General features: G+C 41.2%; 2 protein-coding genes across 8 annotated transcripts in view; both read right to left on the bottom strand.

Annotated features, from left to right (window-relative positions):
- The window catches only part of SLC35A1 (solute carrier family 35 member A1), a 31,469-nt gene extending 26,789 nt beyond the window's left edge, over positions 1 to 4,680 (bottom strand). The window contains exons 1-2 of the mRNA XM_004011288.5: positions 4,638 to 4,680; positions 338 to 515 (exon numbers count right to left, since the gene is read on the bottom strand). Coding sequence (XP_004011337.1) covers positions 338 to 515; positions 4,638 to 4,653 — 194 coding nt within the window. The 5' untranslated portion in view covers positions 4,654 to 4,680. The remainder of the gene's footprint in view (positions 1 to 337; positions 516 to 4,637) is intronic.
- Positions 4,681 to 10,806: 6,126 nt separating this feature from the next.
- CFAP206 (cilia and flagella associated protein 206) overlaps positions 10,807 to 20,154 on the bottom strand; it is a 43,598-nt gene continuing 34,250 nt past the window's right edge. For 6 of the 7 annotated variants that reach the window (XM_027972443.3, XM_027972444.3, XM_012182803.5 and 3 more), the window contains one exon: positions 17,239 to 17,698. In XM_027972443.3, the coding sequence (XP_027828244.2) occupies positions 17,468 to 17,698 (231 nt within the window). In that variant the 3' untranslated portion in view covers positions 17,239 to 17,467. Of the gene's footprint in view, positions 11,036 to 17,238; positions 17,699 to 20,154 lie in introns of those variants that run through there. The other variant, XM_042253425.2, reaches the window with a different exon arrangement.

The following is a 20,154-nucleotide window of genomic DNA, read 5'->3' on the forward strand; positions in this document are numbered from 1 at the left end:
CATAGTTAGCCAACTCCACCTGCTTTACAGTGGTTTTTCAACTTTGGCACCACTGATGTTTGGGGATGGAGACTTCTTTGTTATGGATTGCTGCCCTGGAGGACACGGCATCACAGGATGTTTATCAGCACCCTTGACCTCCACCCGCTTGATGTAAGTAGCATCCCCCAAGTTGGGTCAACCAAAATTATACCTCTTGGGGAGCAAAAATGACCTGAGCTGAGAAAGCTTGCTCTAGAGCAACCAAACATATGAAGATATAGCTTGAATTTTCTAACAAAGAACGTAACTGAGTAAAAAGCAATAATTTAATACACTAAAAAGTATTTATACTCACTTAGCTAAAATGCCCACACTTAGCAATAACTTTATAACTTCTGTGATACACACGGCTGTGGTTGAAAAGTAGAGTTCTTTGTCTGATGTCCTTGTGTATCTTAAAGCTATGGTATAAGTTGCAGCCACCAGGGTCATCACTGCCAAGCAGTATAACTTGAATAATAAATTGACATTTTCTGGAAAATATGTGCAAAGATATTATTTAATAGGCAACATTGTGTATATAAAAGTTAATCAGTGTTATACTTCAAGATGCTTTCCAATTTCAAGCACAAAATACATTAAAGAAATTTTTTTCAAAACAGTGCTCTCTAACTACATGAAAAGAAACAAACACACACACACAATACACAGCTGACTTTCAATATCAACTGGTTAGGCACAGATTTTGTTCCTGGGGAGGGCTCAATTGCGAGATATCTGGCTTAACTAACTCTAATTTAGGATGTTATAGATTACACACTTTATGTATCTTTATAACTCATACTTGTGAAAGCAAAACATGATAGCAGGATAAAAACAATAACAGCAATGTATACTCTAAACAGAGAGGCAGTAGGAAGAAAACAAAAGGAATAAGTGAACGATAAAATAATACAGAATTTTATAAATTACATCCAGCCTCTCATTTCACAGCATTATATGAAAGATAACTCATAACACACACAAAAGAAGAGTATTAAGAGTGAAGTTCTGTAAACCTGAAATCCAAGAAATATACACTTCTTATGAACACTCAATTTAAGTACTTATTCTAAGTATATCTGAGCATCAGCCATCACTCAGGCACCAAGGCCGGTCCACCAACTTCAGTAAAACCACAAGCAGTGGGGAGCCAGGTCTCCTTCAGTACTCCCAGCCCTGTTATGAGACAACCATCACCTAATACTCAAACTATTTCTACTTTTTTACCCACTTCATACTTCCCTCATCCCCAGCTATATTTAACCTTCTTTCAAATCTTCAGGCACATGTTAAACAGGGATCCACAAGTTTTTTTCTGTAAGGGCCAACAGTAAACATTTTAGGTTTTTTAGGCCACGAGGCAAAATTAAGGATATCATGTAGGTACTTAGGTGACAAGAGAGAAAACATATTTTCACATTTAACTTATATTTAATTGGAAAAATTCAAAATATAATAATAATTAAGTACAATGCTTTCTTGTATTGAGAAGACGGGAATTCTGGGGGTGGAGGTGGAGGCAGGTAACATTGTGCTTCACTGGTCTTCAAAGTTGGTGTTCCATCAGATCAACTGCAAAGGTTCACCTGTAAAAACCATTCTTAGCTCACAGGCCATAAAAAAAAAAAAGTGATAGGCTGGGTTTGACCAATGGGCCATACTTTGACAACCTGGGTTAAGAACCAGAGGGACAGAAGTTGCTCTGGGCTGCTACTACAACTACATTACATCTAAGTATGCTTCTTAACTACTTTGGAAGCCTAACCACAATTCAAAGGTGACTTGCACAGGAAAATAAAAGTTTCAAACAAATAATCTTTATTATGGTAAGGTGGAAACTTACTAGGAAAACAGGTTCTTCAATATAAATATTTTTCCCTGGGTGAATTAAAGAATTATTTGCAAAAGGCAGAACAGAAAAAATAGAGCTTTTCTCTGCCTAAAGTTTCAATCGATCTTGAGGACCCAAAAGGCAATGTTAATGTAAAAGAGACTGAAGGGCATCACTGTAATACTTCACTTGCCCTAAAACTCTCCTACACAAAGAGGAAATGTAAGACAAAAAATAAACAGCAGTACAGGAGAAAGCATTTCCCATCTTCTTGATCAGGGGTGAACAAAGTACATTTCCTCTCATTTTTCTATGATCTGAAAGCTGAGAATAGGTTTACATTTTTAAATGGTTGGAAAAAAGTTTTTAAATAACCTTTTGTGATGTATGAACATTATATGAAATTCAAATTACAGTGTCACAAAAAAAGTTTTATTAGAACATACTTATATCCTTTGTTTCCAAATTATGTATGGCTATTTTTGCCCTGCAACAGCTGAGTGAGTAGTTATGACAGAGACCATCAGCCATTAACAGAAAAAGTTTACCAACCCACATGTCCTAGATTATCAATACTTTCATAAATAAGAGAGGTTAGGTCTGCTAAACTAAAAACTATGTCAGTGATTATATAGGTTCCTGATTCCAAAACAACACAATGAATGGTTAAAATTTTGAAAATACACCTATTAGCATAGTGATTAAATGGGAATATATTATATTCCTGAAAATACCGATTAAATAGAAGAGCAGGCAAATAAGTTTAGATATCTATATAATGAAAGTGCAATTATTAGCAATTTCAGTTTGTTTCAAGGTAATATCACAAGTCCATACAGGGACTTCCCTGGGGGTGCAATGGTTAAGACTCCTGAGCTTCACTGCAGGGGGCAAAGGTTCAGTCGTTAGACGGGGACTAAGATCCATGCGGTGGCAAAAAGTCACAGCTCACCTGCATTGCTGAGTGGGCACAGTGGCACATCAGCACTGTTTTCTCCTCTCAAAGCTCCCATTAGCTCCCACACACCTGTTTCTATGTGGAGAATCCCACCACCCCGCCCCGCAAAAGAAATTTACAATCTGGAGTTGTATATTTTTCTCAGTTATGCTGCTGCTGCTAAGTCGCTTCAGTCGTGTCTGACTCTGTGCGACCCCATAGACGGCAGCCCACCAGGCTCCCCCGTCCCTGGGATTCTCCAGGCAAGAACACTGGAGTGGGTTGCCATTTCCTTCTCCAATGCATGAAAGTGAAAAGTGAAGGTGAAGTCGCTCAGTCGTGTCCGACTCTTAGCGACCCCATAGACTGCAGCCTACCAGGCTTCTCTGTCCATGGGATTTTCCAGGCAAGAGTACTGGAGTGGGGTGCCATTTCTCAGTTATAGTTTACTGTATTTTAGAGGGGACATTATTTGTAACACCTGAGAAGGTGGAAATTAGGAAGTCCCAGATAAATAAACCCTTTGTGAATATCAGGAAGTTCAGGATTGCAATTTTGTATTACACAGTTCTAGCGGACATGTAAGATTTATCACACAACCCAGGCACAACAAATATGTATTGGCAATAAACCTAAATCTGTAAATTGAGCAACTATTTCAGATTATTTGACTTAGGTAATTCTACAATTGCCTTCACCATTCACCTTGCTATTTTCATTTTATGTCAATTATCAAAATCTACTTTTTTCCTTTATTTCGGGTACTGCTATAAAAGACTCTTAACGGTGGGCTTATTTGAAATGCGAGAAGCATATGCAATTGCAGACAATGCCCCTGAGCAGGGCTTGAAGGAAAACGTGGCCTCTCCAACCAGGAAAATAATTCGCCACCCACGCAAAAAGGTATTGTTCAAATATTTGTTCAACGTATATTCAGGGGTGAAGCCAACAGCTCTATGGAGGAAATGTGGAGAAGAATCCGGGTGTTGCCCAATCTCTCGTAGCTTCACCATCCAGAAACTCAACTCCGGTTTTAACTTATCCCATTCAGCAAAGCAAACAAGATGCAGAGTTAATGATACTTACACTCAGGAAAAGGCAATTAGTCATCAAACATTATTACTCTAATGAGCTATCCCTGGGGAAGGGGCAAGGGCAGGGGCGGAGGATGGATATCACCCTTCCCACAAAATATTCAAGTGTTCTTTCTAACCACATAACAACATTCTGGAGAGCAACTGTTAACAACAGCTTTCTCCGTCTCGTCACATTGCAAGGCTGTTCTCCTGCCCCAAGGATGTTTTCAGTGTCTGTTAGGTGGACTAGCCGCTGCTTAGGTTTTGCACCCGGAGCATACCCTTAAGGCTCTGAGCATCCCAGTGTAAAAGTCACCGCGGAGACCGCAACCGCGGTGACCCCGGCCCGCACTGAGACCGTTCCTGCCTCCCGCTGGGTGATGCGGCTCCAGCCAGGTCCCGGCGCACCGACCCCTCACCCGGTCTGCTACAGCCCAGGCCTGTCTGAATTCTGTTCCCACCTACATGTCCAGGCAGGTGCGGTCTCCGGCCGCCAAACCAGCTGGCCCTGAGTCCGCCCCCCGGAAAGGCAGCCGCAGTGGGAGGCTGGCTGCCCAGCGCTGCCCTGACCCGTGGCAGCGCGCGCTCAAGCCCGGGAGCAGCTCAACACAAACCCCTGATCCCCGACGCCCGGGCCTACCCCTCGGAGACCCGAGCCCCGCAGGCGCGGAGGATGCTCGCCCGCAGACAGATGCAGACAAGCGCTGAGGCTCGCTCTGCATAGCGCCCCCGACCCGGGTCCCCCAGTCCTGCCGGGCCCCGGCCTCACCTCTTGGGGCTGCCATGGTTCCCCGACAGCGCCGCGCGGAACTGACCCGCACCCCCTCCGCGCGCGCTGAGGGCACCGGGGACCGCCTCCTGGGGTCATAGAGACGAACCCGCGCGGCCTAGAGCGCCCCGCCAGCCGACTGGCCGCGGCTTCCAGCCCAGCCAAGCACCTGGACTAGGTTCACGAATTCGACCGCTGCAGAAAAGGGGCGGACCCGGATGGAGAAGAGACCGGTACCGCCCAGTTTCTGTTGACAAGCGCGTAAAACTTAGGTTCCACGGCGCTCTTTTGTAAAACTACAACTCCCGGCCGGCTAAGAAGGCTGAGTCGCGAGAGCCGAGCGTTGCCTTCTGGGAGCTGTAGTCCTCACCAGGTGATTTGGCGGCAAATAGGAATTGGTCTTCGATTTAAGGATTCTGGCAAAGCTGTTGTTAGATCCTCCCCAAACCCGGAAAGTAACAGAAACTAGGCAACTTCTGTAACTTGCATTAACTTCCTCACTCATTAACTTCTGTTGTTACCTCTTATTTAAGCTTATAGTTTATATTATATATTGTTCAAAGTCTGTGGCTGTGTCCTCATCGTCAGCATCATCTTTGATTATATTTACCTTACCGGACATTCTAATTGCACAATCTTTGCTTCAAAACCTTAGGCATATCAACAGGCACTGACTTCAACCGCTATAATCTCCACGATCACTGAAGCATGTTAATTGGCATAAGTGATATTAGAAATAATTCACTGTCAAATGGTTTTCAAGATATGTGGATTGGCTAAAAATACTGTTGTATATAAGTACCTCCATTCTTACAGGAACATGGGTACAATATTCTGAGATGCCCAGCAGCCTACACCTTCTGTAGCATGATCTTTCCCCTACATGACTTTCAGACTTAATTGAAGAAAGTAGGGAAAACCACTAGACCATTCAGGTATGACCTAAATCAAATCCCTTATACAGACTAGAAGCGACAGATAAGATTCAATGGATTAGATCTGATAGACAGAGTGCCTGAGAACTAAATGGACCGAGGTTCATGACATTGTACAGGAGGCAGTGATCAAGACCATTCCCAAGAAAAAGAAATGCAAAAAGGCAAAATGGTTGTCTGAGGAGACCTTACAAACAGCTGTGAAAAGGAGAGACGTGAAAGGCAAGGGAAAAAGAAAGATATACCCATCTACATTCAGAGTTCCAAAGACTAGCAAGGAAAGGGAAGAAACCTTCCTCAGTGATCAATGCAAAGAAATAGAGGAAAACAATAAAATGGGAAAGACTAGAGATCTCTTCAAGAAAATTAGAGATACCAAGGGAACATTTCACATAAAGATGGACACAATAAAGGACAGAAATGGTATGAACCTAACAGAAGCAGAAGATATTGAGAAGAGGTGGCAAGAACACACAGAAGAACTGTACAAAAAAAGATCTTCATGACCCATCATGACCACTATGGTGTGATCACTCACCTAGAGCCAAACATCCTGGAATTCAAAGTCAAGTGGGCCTTAGGAAGCATCAGTACAAACAAAGCTAGTGGAAGTGACAGAATTCCAGTTGAGCTCTTTCATATCCTAAAAGATGATGCTGTGAAAATGCTACACTCAATATGCCAGCAAATGTGGAAAATTCAGCTGTGGCCACAGGACTGGAAAAGGTCAGTTTTCATTTCAACTCCAAAGAAAGGCATTGCCAAAGAATGCTCAAACTACCGCACAATTGCACTCATCTCACACACTAGCAAAGTGATGCTCAAAATTCTCCAAGCCAGGCTTCAGCAGTACATGAACCATGAACTTCCAGATGTTCAAGCTGGTTTTAGAAAAAGCAGAGGAACCAGAGATCAAATTGCCAACATCCGCTGGATGATGGAAAAAGCAAGAGAGTTCCAGAAAAACATTTATTTCTGCTTTATTGACTATGCCAAAGCCTTTGACTATGTGGATCACAACAAACTGTGGAAAGTTCTTAAAGAGACGGGAATACCAGACCACCTGACCTGGCTCCTGAGAAATCTGTATGCAGGTCAAGAAACAACAGTTAGAACTGGACATGAAAAAACAAACTGGTTCCAAATAGGGAAAGGAGTACATCAAGGCTGTATATTGTCACCCTGCTTATTTAACTTCTATGCAGAGTACATCATGAGAAATGCTGGACTGGATGAAGCACAAGCTGGAATCTAGATTGCTGGGGGAAATATCAATAACCTCAGATATGCAGATGACACCACCCTTATGGCAGAAAGTGAAGAAGAACTAAACTTTCCTGATGAAAGTGAAAGAGGAGAGTGAAAAAGTTGGTTTAAAACTCAACATTCAGAAAACTAAGATCATGGCATCTGATGCCATCATTTCATGGCAAGTAGATGGGGAAACAGTGAAAACAGTGACAGACTTTTTTTTTTTTTTTTGCTCCAAAATCACTGCAGAAGGTGACTGCAGCCAGGAAATTAAAAGACACTTGCTCCTTCAAAGAAAAGCTATGACCAACCTAGACAGCATATTAAAAAGCAGAGACATTACTATACCAACAAAGGTCCATCTAGTCAAAGCTATGGTTTTTCCAGTAGGCATATATGGATATTTCTCTATAAAGAAACAAAGACTATAAAGAAAACTGAGCACCAAAGAACTGATGCTTTTGAACTGTGGTGTTGCAGAAGACTCTTGAGGGTCCCTTGGACAACAAGGAGATCCAACCAGTCTATCCTAAAGGAAATCAGTCCTGAATGTTCATTGGAAGGACTAATGCTGAAGCTGAAACACCAACACTTTGGCCACCTGATGTGAAGAACTGACTCACTTGAAAAGACCCTGATGCTGGGAAAGATTGATTGCAGGAGGAAAAGGGGACAAGAGAAGATAAGATGGTTGGGTGGCATCACCGACTCAATGGACATGAGTTTGAGTAAACTCCAGGAGTTGGTGATGGACAGGGAGGCTTGGCATGCTGCACTCCATGGGGTTGCAAAGGGTTGGACATGACTAAGCAACTGAATTGAACCTAAGATCATTTTATATATATATCCTGTTAACATTATTATAAAATTTTTCATTCCTTATTAGCATCACATTAATAGGGGGGAGTGGGGCTTCCCAGATAGCTCAGTGTAAAGAAGGCAGGTTCTATCCCTAGGTGGGGAAGATCCCCTGGAGAAGGAAATGGCAACCCACTCCAGTATTCTTGCCTAGGAAACCCCATGGACAGAGTAGCCTGGTGGGCTACAGTCCATGGAGTATCAAAAGAGCAGGACTTGGCAAATAAACATGACTTGGCAACTAAACAACAATATCAGAAGGAACTCACAGCAGGAGACCATAGTTTATATAGTGAGACATTTGATTAATCTCAGTTCAGAGCAATGTTGAATCTTCCTTCCCTCTGCCTGGTTGTATGTGTGCTGACTGATGCTGATCACCTCTTCTTGTAATTGGTACAGTTCTCACTGATGCAATTATTCAGTTCACTGCTGTATGTTCTTATACGTACCCATATACACTTAAAAACTCATATCTGTACTTGAAATTAATTGTAAAAATTAAAAATATTCTATCATACATTTATTTTGTTCTATATTGTTTTATATGGTTTATTTATCTCCTATTTTGGAGTATCATTACAGTCTCAACTTACTTCAATTAACTATAATTATTCTTTGGACACTCAAATTGCCACAGTATGGACCCTATAAGTCCACTCCTTTCTTTAAATCTGCAGAAACTTTTTGAAACATTTTTGATTTCTGGCAACAAGGTCCCAGGTTCCAGGCCAATCTTGATTTTTTCCCTTTTCTAAGCCATGGGATCAACTGCACTTCAAGAAACTATGGTTCCTTCTGGGGGAGAACAGTATTACACACATACACACTGATCATAATTAGGGTGGTGGGTAAGATGCTTTAGAGCTAGTTTGTGGCATTTCTGATTCACATAATGTAAATTTTCCTTCTTAAAATTTTCATTGCCTGCAAAGACTTTCTGCTCCATTACCATGAGCCTTGACTAGATTCTGATGCCTCTTGTCCTAACATGATCAGCCCAAAACCCACCAGGGACAAACCTATAGTCAGATCACGTCAGGATGATTGGTCCATTCCAGTGAAGGAGACTGCACATCAGAATAACTGTAGGAGGTCCCGGGAAACAAAGGAAAAGACAGTTACAGAATCTGGGGGAAGGATGGACTTACTGTGTATGTTTGCTCAATCATGTCCAACTCTTTGCGACCACGTGGACTGTAGCCCATCAGGCTCCTCTGTCCGTGGGATTTTCTAGACATGAATATTAGAGTGGGTGAAATTTAAAAAGCAGTACTTTGTTAGATTCAAAGAAGGGCTGTGTGTGAAAAACTCAACATCAGACCTGAATAGTCTCAGGATCCTGTTTCTTGGAAACTCCAAAGTTACTATATATGTGGACTGTTACACTCAGGAGTCCCCTAAATGAAGGCTTTGGAACTAGGTTGGAAACTGAAGCTGCGTCGTTGGATCAAAGTGACTTAAATCCTTCAAGCAAGAATAGAGTGTTTCATTGTTACTGATACAATTTCCACAGCAGTGTTCCTAGTAGTGTATGATTTCAGAGAACAAAACTTTTCAGTGAATTAGAAAGTAGACACTCAAAAAAGGGGGGGTGTTATTATACTTTACAACTGTAGCATATTCTTGAGAGATATATTATTTCCTGTTAACTTTGAAGCTGGAATTTTTTTGTTTCTCATCCCAGCCCAGTGAATGGCCAAGCAGATATTTACATTCTTAGTTTAAGGTAATTTTTACTTTCTCATTTCGAATTATCCTAAGTCTTCCAGGACAAGTATCAGTTCAATGTGTTTCTTTTATGTATGTCTAGTTTTCTGTACAAACCTTGGTTAGAGCAAGGAACAGACATCTCCGTCATGTGAGCCATAAGATCATTTGCCTGATGATGAAATAACCTTACAGCAGCTGTTGCTCTTTCCATCTGAGACTTCAATGATTGTTCTGATTGTCACTATCACACTGAAGTATTTGTCTCGATACCCTGTCACTTCTATCTCTGCTTAGGTATCAGAGCTACCCTGCTGCTACTGCTGCTGCTAAGTTGCTTCAGGCATGTCTGACTCTGTGTGACCCCATAGACAGCAGCCCACCAGGCTCCGCCGTCCCTGGGATTCTCCAGGCAAGACACTGGAGTGGGTTGCCATTTCCTTCTCCAATGCATGAAAGTGAAAAGTGAAAGTGAAGTCGCTCAGTCGTGTCTGACTCTTAGCGACCCCATGGACTGCAGCCCACCAGGCCCTCCGTCCATGGGATTTTCCAGGCAAGAGTACTGGAGTGGGGTACCATTGCCTTCTCTGAGAGCTACCCTAGTCTCAATGAATTGTATGAAAGGAAGCCCACTACTATCTCCATTAGTAACAAAGTAAAAGTGTGAACTTCATTAAACAAAAAGACTGTGCAGAAAGCAAATACCAAAAGGCTTAAGGGGATTGTAGCTCACTTCAAGTATGGTATTTGTACGATAGATTATTAAAAGTGGCAAGGTTTAAAGTATAGTAAACCATTAAAGAACTGTGTAGACAAATGCAGATTAAGCATATTACTCTCATTCTCCTATTTAAAAAAAAACCCAAACTAATCTGAAACCTGGATTCCCTTCCTGGGTTGGGAAGATCCTCTGGAGAAGGGAAAGACTACCCACTTCAGTATTCTGGCCTGGTGAATTCCATGGACTGTATAGTCCATGGGGTTACAAAGAGTCAGACACAACTGAATGACTTTCACTTTCACTGTGATTTTAAAACAATTCTTTCCTGTGGTATAAAAATTACTAAAGACAAATCAGAAGGATTGTTGCATTTTAGAACTGAGAAAATTTGTTTTAAAAATACAAAAACACAACGTAAAATTCAGTGTCTGAACTGAGTTAAATGAGTAATAATCGTCAGTATCTAAATATTTAAGTTAATAAATTTTATTTTTTCTTTTTATTAGAATATAATGGTTTTGCAATGTTGTCTTAGTTTCTGCTGTACAATGAAGTAAATCGGCCATATGTCTACATAGATCCCCTCCCTCTTGGACCTCTGTCTCTCACCCTACCCCCTCATCCCCTCCTCCCCTCACTCCAGGTTAAACATTTCTTATTTGAGCTTAACTCTCCCTTCCTTCTGCTGCCATTTTTAGTTACCATAATCTCATTTCTCCTTTCCTGCCAAACAGTCACTGATAAGTAGTCTGTACTTAATTCTACAATTTTCTGCTTTGCTGGCTGCAATCTTATTTCAACTCAGGCCAACACTGTTAAAACAGCCTGGCAGTTGCCAACTCCATTCTTCATCCTCTTGTGTTTGTTCATCAGACATTTAAGGAAAGTCCTAATGTGCCAAGCATTATTCTAAGTACTGAGATCTAGAAAACAAAAATCAGGAAAAATGAGGATGGGGTGCAGCAGAAACAAAACACTGGGGGATCCCTCCTCTCTTGGCTGATATTAACAAGGCACTTACCAGACAAATGCTTCACACATGTTAGCTAACTGGTCAGAAAACTAAGATCATGGTCCCATCACATCATGACGAAACATGGAGAAATAATGGAAACCAGCGACATACGTTATTTTGGGGGGCTCCAAAATCACTGCAGATGGTGACTGCAGCCATGAAATTAACAGTCGCTTTCTCCTTGGAAGAAAAGTTATGAACAATATAGACAGCATATTAAAAAGCAGAGACATTATTTTGCCAACAAAGGTCCGTCTAGTCAAAGCTATGGATTTTCCAATAGTCATGTATGGATGTGAGAGTTAGACTATAAAGAAAGCTGGGTGCTGAAGAACTGATGCTTTTGAACTGTGGTGTTGGAGAAGACTCTTGAGGGTCCCTTGGACAGCAGGGAGATCCAACCAGTCCATCCTAAAGGAAATCAGTTCTAAATATTCATTGGAAAGACTGATGTTAAAGCTGAAACTCCAATAGTTTGACCACCTGATGTGAAGAACTGACTCACTTGACAAGACCCTGATGCTGGGAAAGATTAAAGGTGGGAGGAGAAGAGAACAACAGAGGATGAGAAGGCTGGATGGCATCACCAACTCAATGGACATGAGTTTGAGTAAACTCTGGGAGTTGGTGATGCACAGGGAGGCCTGGTCGCAAAGGGTTGGACATGACTGAGCGACTGAACTGAACTGGTTTAATCCTCTCAGACAAGCCAATGAGTTGGGAACCATTATCCCAATTTTGATGATGAAGAAACTCAGCGGGGAGAGACCAGATAACACAGCTAACAATAAGTAGAAGACCGAGACCATACTTCCGTGATCACAGAGATTACATTTTTTCCTACTCTTCCGACTGCTTCTCTGTCTTCTCTCTTCCTCCTCATTCCATCCCCATTTATTGGTGATGATCCCCCAAACTACCCTTCTCCAGATCGAATTCTAGTCACCTCTGCTTTTCTTTGTCATTTCTTAAATTCAAAATTTCTAGTACTGAACACATTATCTTTTTTGACCAACCACTTCCCCTTCTCACATCATCCTCTGTTTCTCAGGGTAGAAACTCTGATTTTCTCTTCTCTGTCCCGGGCTGTTATATCTCCTTCCTTAAATCTCACATTTGTCCCTTCCTGTCATCCAAAACCACGATGCCTTAACCCTTGTTAACAGCTTCTTCTCCATCTCACCCTTGTGGCTTACCTGGTAAAGAATCCACCTGCAATGTGGGAGACCTGGGTTTGATCCCTGCATTGGGAAGATGCCCTGCAGAAGGGAAAGGGTACCCACTCTAGTATTCTGGCCTGGAAAATTCTATGGACTGAATAGTCCATGGGGTCACAAAGAGTCGGACACGACTGAGTGACTCTCACTTTCACTTTTCTCCATCTCACCAATTCCAGCATCTCTCTCCCTCAGTGGATCTTCTGTTCCAGGATCAGCCACAGTTTTTTTTTTTTTTGTTGTTGTTGTTGTTTTAAATATCATACTACAGAAAGGCAACACATTCCTCTGTCTTTCAGAGTTCTCCAAAATCTATGCCAACCCTCCTCATCCAGCTTTATTTTCCACCAACTTCCCCAAAGATGATTTCCTTTTTCCTGTGTTTCTTCCTTTTATTTTCCAATAACTACTTTGCCACTGAACTACCACCTTGACTATTAAAATAATCACTCAACCAATATGCTGCTTCCAGTCTGTCCTTTCTTTCATTCCTTTTTTAAAAAACTCATTCATCCAACAAGATACAATAACAATACTAGGGATGTAAAAATGGCTAAAATACAACTTAGATCTCAAGAAATGCACGGTCTAACAGGGAGAACACAGAGGGACACATATAGACCTTTTTACTTCAAGCGCTATTATAGTAAAAGTATGTATAAACTCCTGTGAAAACCCAAGGGAAAAAAAATTATCTCAAAGGTGATGGGGAAAACCTTCACTGAAAAAATGAAATCTAATCAATAGATGCTCAAGCTGGATTTAGAAAAGGCAGAGGAACCAGAGATCAAATTGCCAACATCCACTGGATCATCAAAAAAGCAAGAGAGTTCCAGAAAAATATCTATTTCTGCTTTATTGACTGGAATATCTGGCAGCACTCAGAGCCTTTGACTGTGTGGATCACAACAAACCATGGAAAATTCTTAAAGAGATGGGAATACCAGACCACCTAACCTGCCTCCTGAGAAATCTGTATGCAGGTCAAGAAACAACAGTTAGAACTGGACATGGAACAACAGAGTGGTCCCAAATCGGGAAAGAAGTATGTCAAGGCTGTATATTGTCACCTTGCTTATTTAACTGCTATGCAGAGTACATCATGAGAAATGCTGGACTCGATGAAGCACAAGCTGGAATCAAGATTGCTGGGGGAAATATCAATAACCTCAGATATGCAGATGACACCACCCTTATGGCAGAAAGTGAAGAGGAACTAAAAAGCCTCTTGATGAAAGTGAAAGAGGAGAGTGAAAAAGTTGGCTTAAAACTCAACATTCAGAAAACTAAGATCATGGCAGCTGACCCCATCACTTCATAGATGGGGCAAATAGATGGCAGACTTTATTTTTTTGTGCTCCAAAATCACTGCATATGGTGACTGAAGCCATGAAATTAAAAGACGCTTGCTCCTTGGAAGAAAAGTTATGACCAACCTCAGTTCAGTTCAGTTCATTTCAGTCACTCAGTCGTGTCCGACTCTTTGCGACCCCGTGAATCGCAGCATGCCAGGCCTCCCTGTCCATCACCAACTCCCAGAGTTCGCTCAGATTCATGTCCATCGAGTCAGTGATGCCATCCAGCCATCTCATCCTCTGTGGTCCCCTTCTCCTCCTGCCCCCAGTGCCTCCCAGCATCAGAGTCTTTTTCAATGAGTCAGCTCTTCACATGAGGTGACCAAAGTACTGGAGTTTCAGCTTTAGCATCAGTCCTTCCAAAGAAATCCTAGGGCTGATCTCCTTCAGAATGGATTGGTTGGATCTCCTTGCAGTCCAAGTGACTCTCAAGGGTCTTCTCCAACACCACAATTCAAAAGCATCAATTCTTCGGTGCTCAGCTATCACAGTCCAACTCTCACATCCATACATGACCACTGGAAAAACCATAGCCTTGACTAGACAGACCTTAGTCAGCAAAGTAATGTCTCTGCTTTTGAATATGCTATCTAGGTTGGTCATAACTTTTCTTCCAAGGAGTAAGCGTCTTTTAATTTCATGGCTGCAGTCACCATCTGCAGTGATTTTGGAGCCCAAAAAAATAAAGTCTGACACTGTTTCAACTGTTTCCCCATCTATTTCCCATGAAGTGATGGGACCAGATGCCATGATCTTTGTTTTCTGAATGTTGAGCTTTAATGACCCACCTAGACAGAATATTAAAAAGCAGAGACATTACTTTGCCTACAAAGGTCCATCTAATCAAAGCTATGGTTTTCCAGTAGTCAGATATGGATGCGAGAGTTGGACTATAAAGAAAGCTAAGTGCCCAAGAATTGATGCTTTTGAACTGTAGTGTTGGAGAAGACTCTTGAGAGTCCCTTGGACAGCAAGGAGATCCAACCAGTCCATCCTAAAGGAAATCAGTCCTGAATATTCACTGGAAGGACTGATGCTGAAGCTAAAACTCCAATACTTTGGCCACCTAATGCAAAGAACTGACTCAATGGAAAAGACCCTGATGCTGGGAAAGATTGAAGCCAAGAGGTGAAGGGGATGACAGAGGATGAGATGGTTGGATGGCATCACTGACTCAATGGACATGAGTTTGAGTAAACTCCGGGAGTTGGTGATGAACAGGGAGGCTTGGCATGCTGCAGTCCATGGGGTTGCAAAGAGCTGGACACAACTGAGCAACTGAACTGAACTGATGAACAGATTTCATGGGGACAAACATTTCCTAGGGCTGTCTGTGGAGTCTATTCCAGGGGACAAAAGTATATTAAAGACTCTAATACATTCAGACTGTTTGGACTCTGCCTACTATGTATATAATGTGTACAGAGATCATGGAGGCAGAATATGTGACTGAAAGATAAAGGGATATATTCTGAAAAGTCTCACATGTGTTAAGCAATTTTTACTTTATCCCCTAGATAATGAAAAAAGTGTCTTTTTAAGTAAGGGGAGTGAGGGTTGGCGGGGAGGGAGCCAGGTGATCTGATCAGATTTATATGTTACAAAAATTATGCTAGTGAATCAGGCAATAGTTCTAAATCTAAATTATGACAACAGCAGTAAGAATAGGAAGACACGGACCTTGAAGGCAGCTAAAGCCAAATCAGTGGGGTGCAATGACTAGTTAAATGTAGGGGCTGTGGGAGACAGTCCAGAAGTTTTTAATCTATGCTACTGAGTAGGTGGTGATACCTTTGACCACAGAAGGAAATACAGAGGGAAAAACAAGTTTGGTAGAGAAAATGAATTTGGGCTATGACCTGCTGAAATGGTGTTGACCAACTGACACTGGGTCCAACATGCAGTTAGAATTCTTTAGAGAGGTCCTGGGAGAAGACGAGTTGACCATGTGACATAGCTACCTTTATTCTGATTCTTTTATTCTTACCAGATGACTTTCTGATATTAGCTTTTCAAATCGTATTTCATGTTTTTATTTGCTTGGCAATTCTATTTTCAGCCCTAACTTCAGAACCCCAAATTGTGGTTTATCGGCCATTCTTTTCTGTGTTTAGGAATCTTGTAAGATCAAAAGAGGGTTGATTAGAATAGGTAAAATCAAATTCCTGAATTTGTAAAGTTTAGTACTACCTTTAACCATCCACCGTCTTCAGGGACAGAGCCTTCTCACCCCGACTCTCACCCCCAGGGTTTTGCCTCAATAGCTAGCCAACCTATCTTTAACATCACTTTTAAATTACAGGTATGATAAACAGCAAGGTCCTACTGTATAACAGAGGGAACTAAATTCAGTATCTTGTGATAAACCATAATGGAAAAGAATATTAAAAAGTTATAAGTGAATCCCTTTGCTTAACATTGTAAATCAACTATACATCAATTAAAAAATTAAACTATAGGTGTGAAAATCATGACAACTTAGAAGTAGATCTGTTTTTTGAAGTTTACCTCTATAATGTATGTGGAAAATGGATTTTGAAGCATATCATGCTATTAATATAAGTAATATTTAACCTATATAGAAAACAAACTATACAAACTTAGGTGTAAGAGTCACCTAAGTCAAAAAAATGTATTAAATATAAATGAACCCCCAGCTGCCGAGGCAAGTTTTAACAGCCCGTCCATCTGAGAGTTTTCATTACCCATCCATGTGTATTGGGAGTACGTAAGGCAGTAACAAAACAGTGGCTCTAAAATTCAGCTATCAGTAATTCACAGGGACCTGAAACACAGCTGCCGTGGAATCAGGCAAACAGGGCAAAGGAGTGAAGTGGGAGCCCCGTAAGGCAGCAGGAGTCGCCCTTACATTGCAACCAGATGCACCTGCCCTACGAAAGGGCAGAGCCGCTACTTACGGAAGGCTGACCGAGTGCTGCCAGATATTCCGGTCCTTTCAAGGGGCCATAAGCCAGACTCCATATAGAACTTTCAGATTTTAAAAGACATCATGTGATCACAACTATGATTTAGGATTACATTTTAAGTACTATTACAAGTAGAAAACAGAAATGAGAGGTTAAAATAATGAAGAAGTGTTCAACAAATTTGTGCTAGATAAAAGATAGACAGAAAAATAATCTGAGTGAAGGAATACTGAAGTATTAAAATCAAGACCTCAATTGGGATAAATAAATAAAAATAAAAACATTATATGGCCCTTTGTTCTAACTGTTCCAAATTAATGAAATCTTATACCAATTTAATTCATGTTACATTGGATAGCTAATGAAGCTGAAAATGTTAACTACATTTTAAATTTTTAATGTTCAACATTAACTGTGATTTTAGGGATAAACTTCTATCCCAGGCATAATAATCTGATATTAATGTATAAAAAGTTATCTAAATAAATTTCCATCCCAAGCATAATATTATATATATAAATATCTAATCATATGTTAATATATTAATATCTAACAATTTCAGTCTCGATGCTGCCAAACATTTTCTAAGAAGTCAAAGAGGAATGGACAGAGTTTTACTTTTCAATTTTAATAGAATGAAAAATGTATTACAGAAAACAATGTTTCCTTTATTGTTGGAGTTTGATAGTACATATAAATGAGAATCCAAAGACATTCATAACACCAATGAATGTACCAGCCCCCCCAAAAAATCAGTGAATTTTCACGGATGCAAACATACTCTTAAATACTTGCCACTGTTCATCAGTTGTGGCATCCACATTAAAAACCCGGTCTCTAACTAGGTTTCATCAACCGCTCTAGTTAAGTTCACCTTGACTCCATAGGTGGTCTTAGTTTGGCCCCCGCGGAGACCAGCTATGTAAATCTGGGGCCGGGGCACTCGGCTGCTGCCCTCCCTCATGGACTGCGTACCAACATCCTTTGAAGGGTACACCTGGGAATAGTTTTCTCTTCTCATGTGACTATGATCAGTCTGTACCGAGTGAGTAACTTTCCGACGCAAATTGGCCTAAGTAGAAAGAGAATTACACTGGAATGAACATTCCTCTAAAGAACAAATAAAATACTCTAAGATATTAGTTAATATCTGCTTTTTACTCTAAGGTAAAAGCTAATAAAAGGAAAGTTATGACCAACCTGCTGCTGCTGCTAAGTCGCTTCAGTTGTGTCCAACTCTGTGCGACCCCATAGACGGCAGCCCACCAGGCTCCGCCGTCCCTGGGATTCTCCAGGCAAGAACACTGGAGTGGGTTGCCATTTCCTTCTCCAATGGGTGAAAGTGAAGTCGCTCAGTTGTGTCCAACTCTTAGCGACCCCATGGACTGCAGCCTACCAGGCTCCTCCGTCCATGGGATTTTCTAGGCAGGAGTACTGGAGTGGGTTGCTATTGCCTTCTCCAATGACCAACCTAGATAGCATATTAAAAAGCAGAGACATTACTTTGCCAACAAAGGTCCGTCTAGTCAAGGCTATGGTTTTTCCAGTGGTCATGTATGGATGTGAGAGTCGGACTGTGAAGAAAGCTGAGCACGGAAGAATTGATGCTTTTGAACTGTGGTGTTGGAGAAGACTCTTGAGAGTCACTTGGACTGCGAGGTGATCCAACCAGTCCATTCTAAAGGAGGTCAGTCCTGGGTGTTCACTGGAAGGACTGATACTAAAGCTGAAACTCCAGTACTTTGGCCACCTCATGTGAAGAGTTGACTCATTGGAAAAGCCCCTGATGCTGGAAGGGATTGGGGGCAGGAGGAGAAGGGGACGACAGAGGATGAAATGGCTGGATGGCATCACCGACTCAATGGACATGAGTTTGAGTAGACTCCAGGAGTTGGTGATGGACAGGGAGGCCTGGCGTGCTGCAATTCATGGGGTCTCAAAGAGTCGGACACGACTGAGCGACTGAACTGAACTGAACTGAATAGCTAATATCTGCCTTTTCTTTTTCCTCCTCTCCATCCACAAAGAAATTAGTCCTATAACACAGCATGTTTCTATAAAACATTAAAATATTAGACAATTTAGAGCATATTAGAAAATAAATACCTTTTGCTGAGAAGTAGGAAAATAGATAAATGAAAATTGACATAAAAACCTAAAGAGAAAACATACAGATTCAAATGTACAGTGAGCTCAATTCATTACTGTACTTTGAGAGTCATACCACTTGGATTTTTTTTTCTCCACCATTCTTGGTTTCTTTGTTTAAAAGACAAAAATTTTAAGATTTCCATTGTCTTACTTAAATGGGCTTCACCCAGCACTTAATTTGAAATGCTCAGATGTTTCCAGATAATATTTTATATTATTCTACATTTTGCTTGCTCCTTTTACAGATTACTAGTAAACATGAGGTTAAACAGATTACTCCAGCTGGGAAGCAAGGAAGAGTTTATATAAAGGAGAATAAGGGTTTTACTGAAGCTGTGGTGAAGCCCCAGGAAAAAACTCAGAAGGGATTAGAACATGTGAGTTAAGAAAGAGAGACCTAGAATTAGAGGAAACATTTCAGAGTTTGAGAAACTGCAGATGATGAAGAACTACTTCTGCCCACAACTTATTGTCTACATTAGGAGGGCTTTACTATTCCTATGTCTTCATTAGCATAATTTTACTATTCTGAGAGTCTCTTGCCAAAGCAAATCACTTGACTTCATTATAGAGCATCCTGAAAGATGCATCAACTCTTCAGTTGTAAGCATTAACACAGAGAAGAAACCCTAGGACTCTTTGTATCAGTTGCCTTCAGATTCACCTTGCTTATTTCCATCAATCCTGGACTGCTTGTTCATGATTTTGCCCAACCCAATTCAAGCCCCCAACCCATCCCCCAGTTGATCCCAGGCACTGGAACACCTACCTTCAACCAAACTTCGAAGTCTCAATAAATCCTGACCTTACTCTTCCCCACTCCGAGACACTGCAAATCTCTGCTGACGGGGTGGTTTCCCTCATCACTGTAAGCGATATACTCAGTTTTGTCTTATTAACAAGTTGTACTGGGTAATATATGGGGAGCTGGCCTTCAACATGCTGCAAATCTAGGGGTAATTGGTCTAAGGTGGGGATCAGAATGAAGTTGAAGAATGAGAACAGAGAGTCCAGTTAGTACAAAGTTCTGCCCCACTGAACACTCCATTCTCTTTAAAATTTCCAGCCCAGATCTAACATTTACTTCTCACAGTCTGTCTAACCATCACTCCTCTCTTCTCCATTGCCTATCTGTACCTCAAGGTCAACTTAATAAGTCACCTATGTCAATGGGATAGAATTTTTATTTCACTTCTGTTAAACCACTTAACAGAAATGTATCAACGTCACCTGCTAGACTATTAGCTCCTGAAGAACAAAGCAGCAGGGTATGTAAGCTACCCAGTACGCATCTGATGACTTCATGCCAGTCTAGCAGATGATAGAAAAGAATACAGGGAATGGGAGCTTCAAGAACTACAAAGAGTAACTGGTGAG

Source organism: Ovis aries, chromosome 8, assembly GCF_016772045.2.
Source record: "Ovis aries strain OAR_USU_Benz2616 breed Rambouillet chromosome 8, ARS-UI_Ramb_v3.0, whole genome shotgun sequence".
Taxonomy (NCBI): domain Eukaryota; kingdom Metazoa; phylum Chordata; class Mammalia; order Artiodactyla; family Bovidae; genus Ovis; species Ovis aries.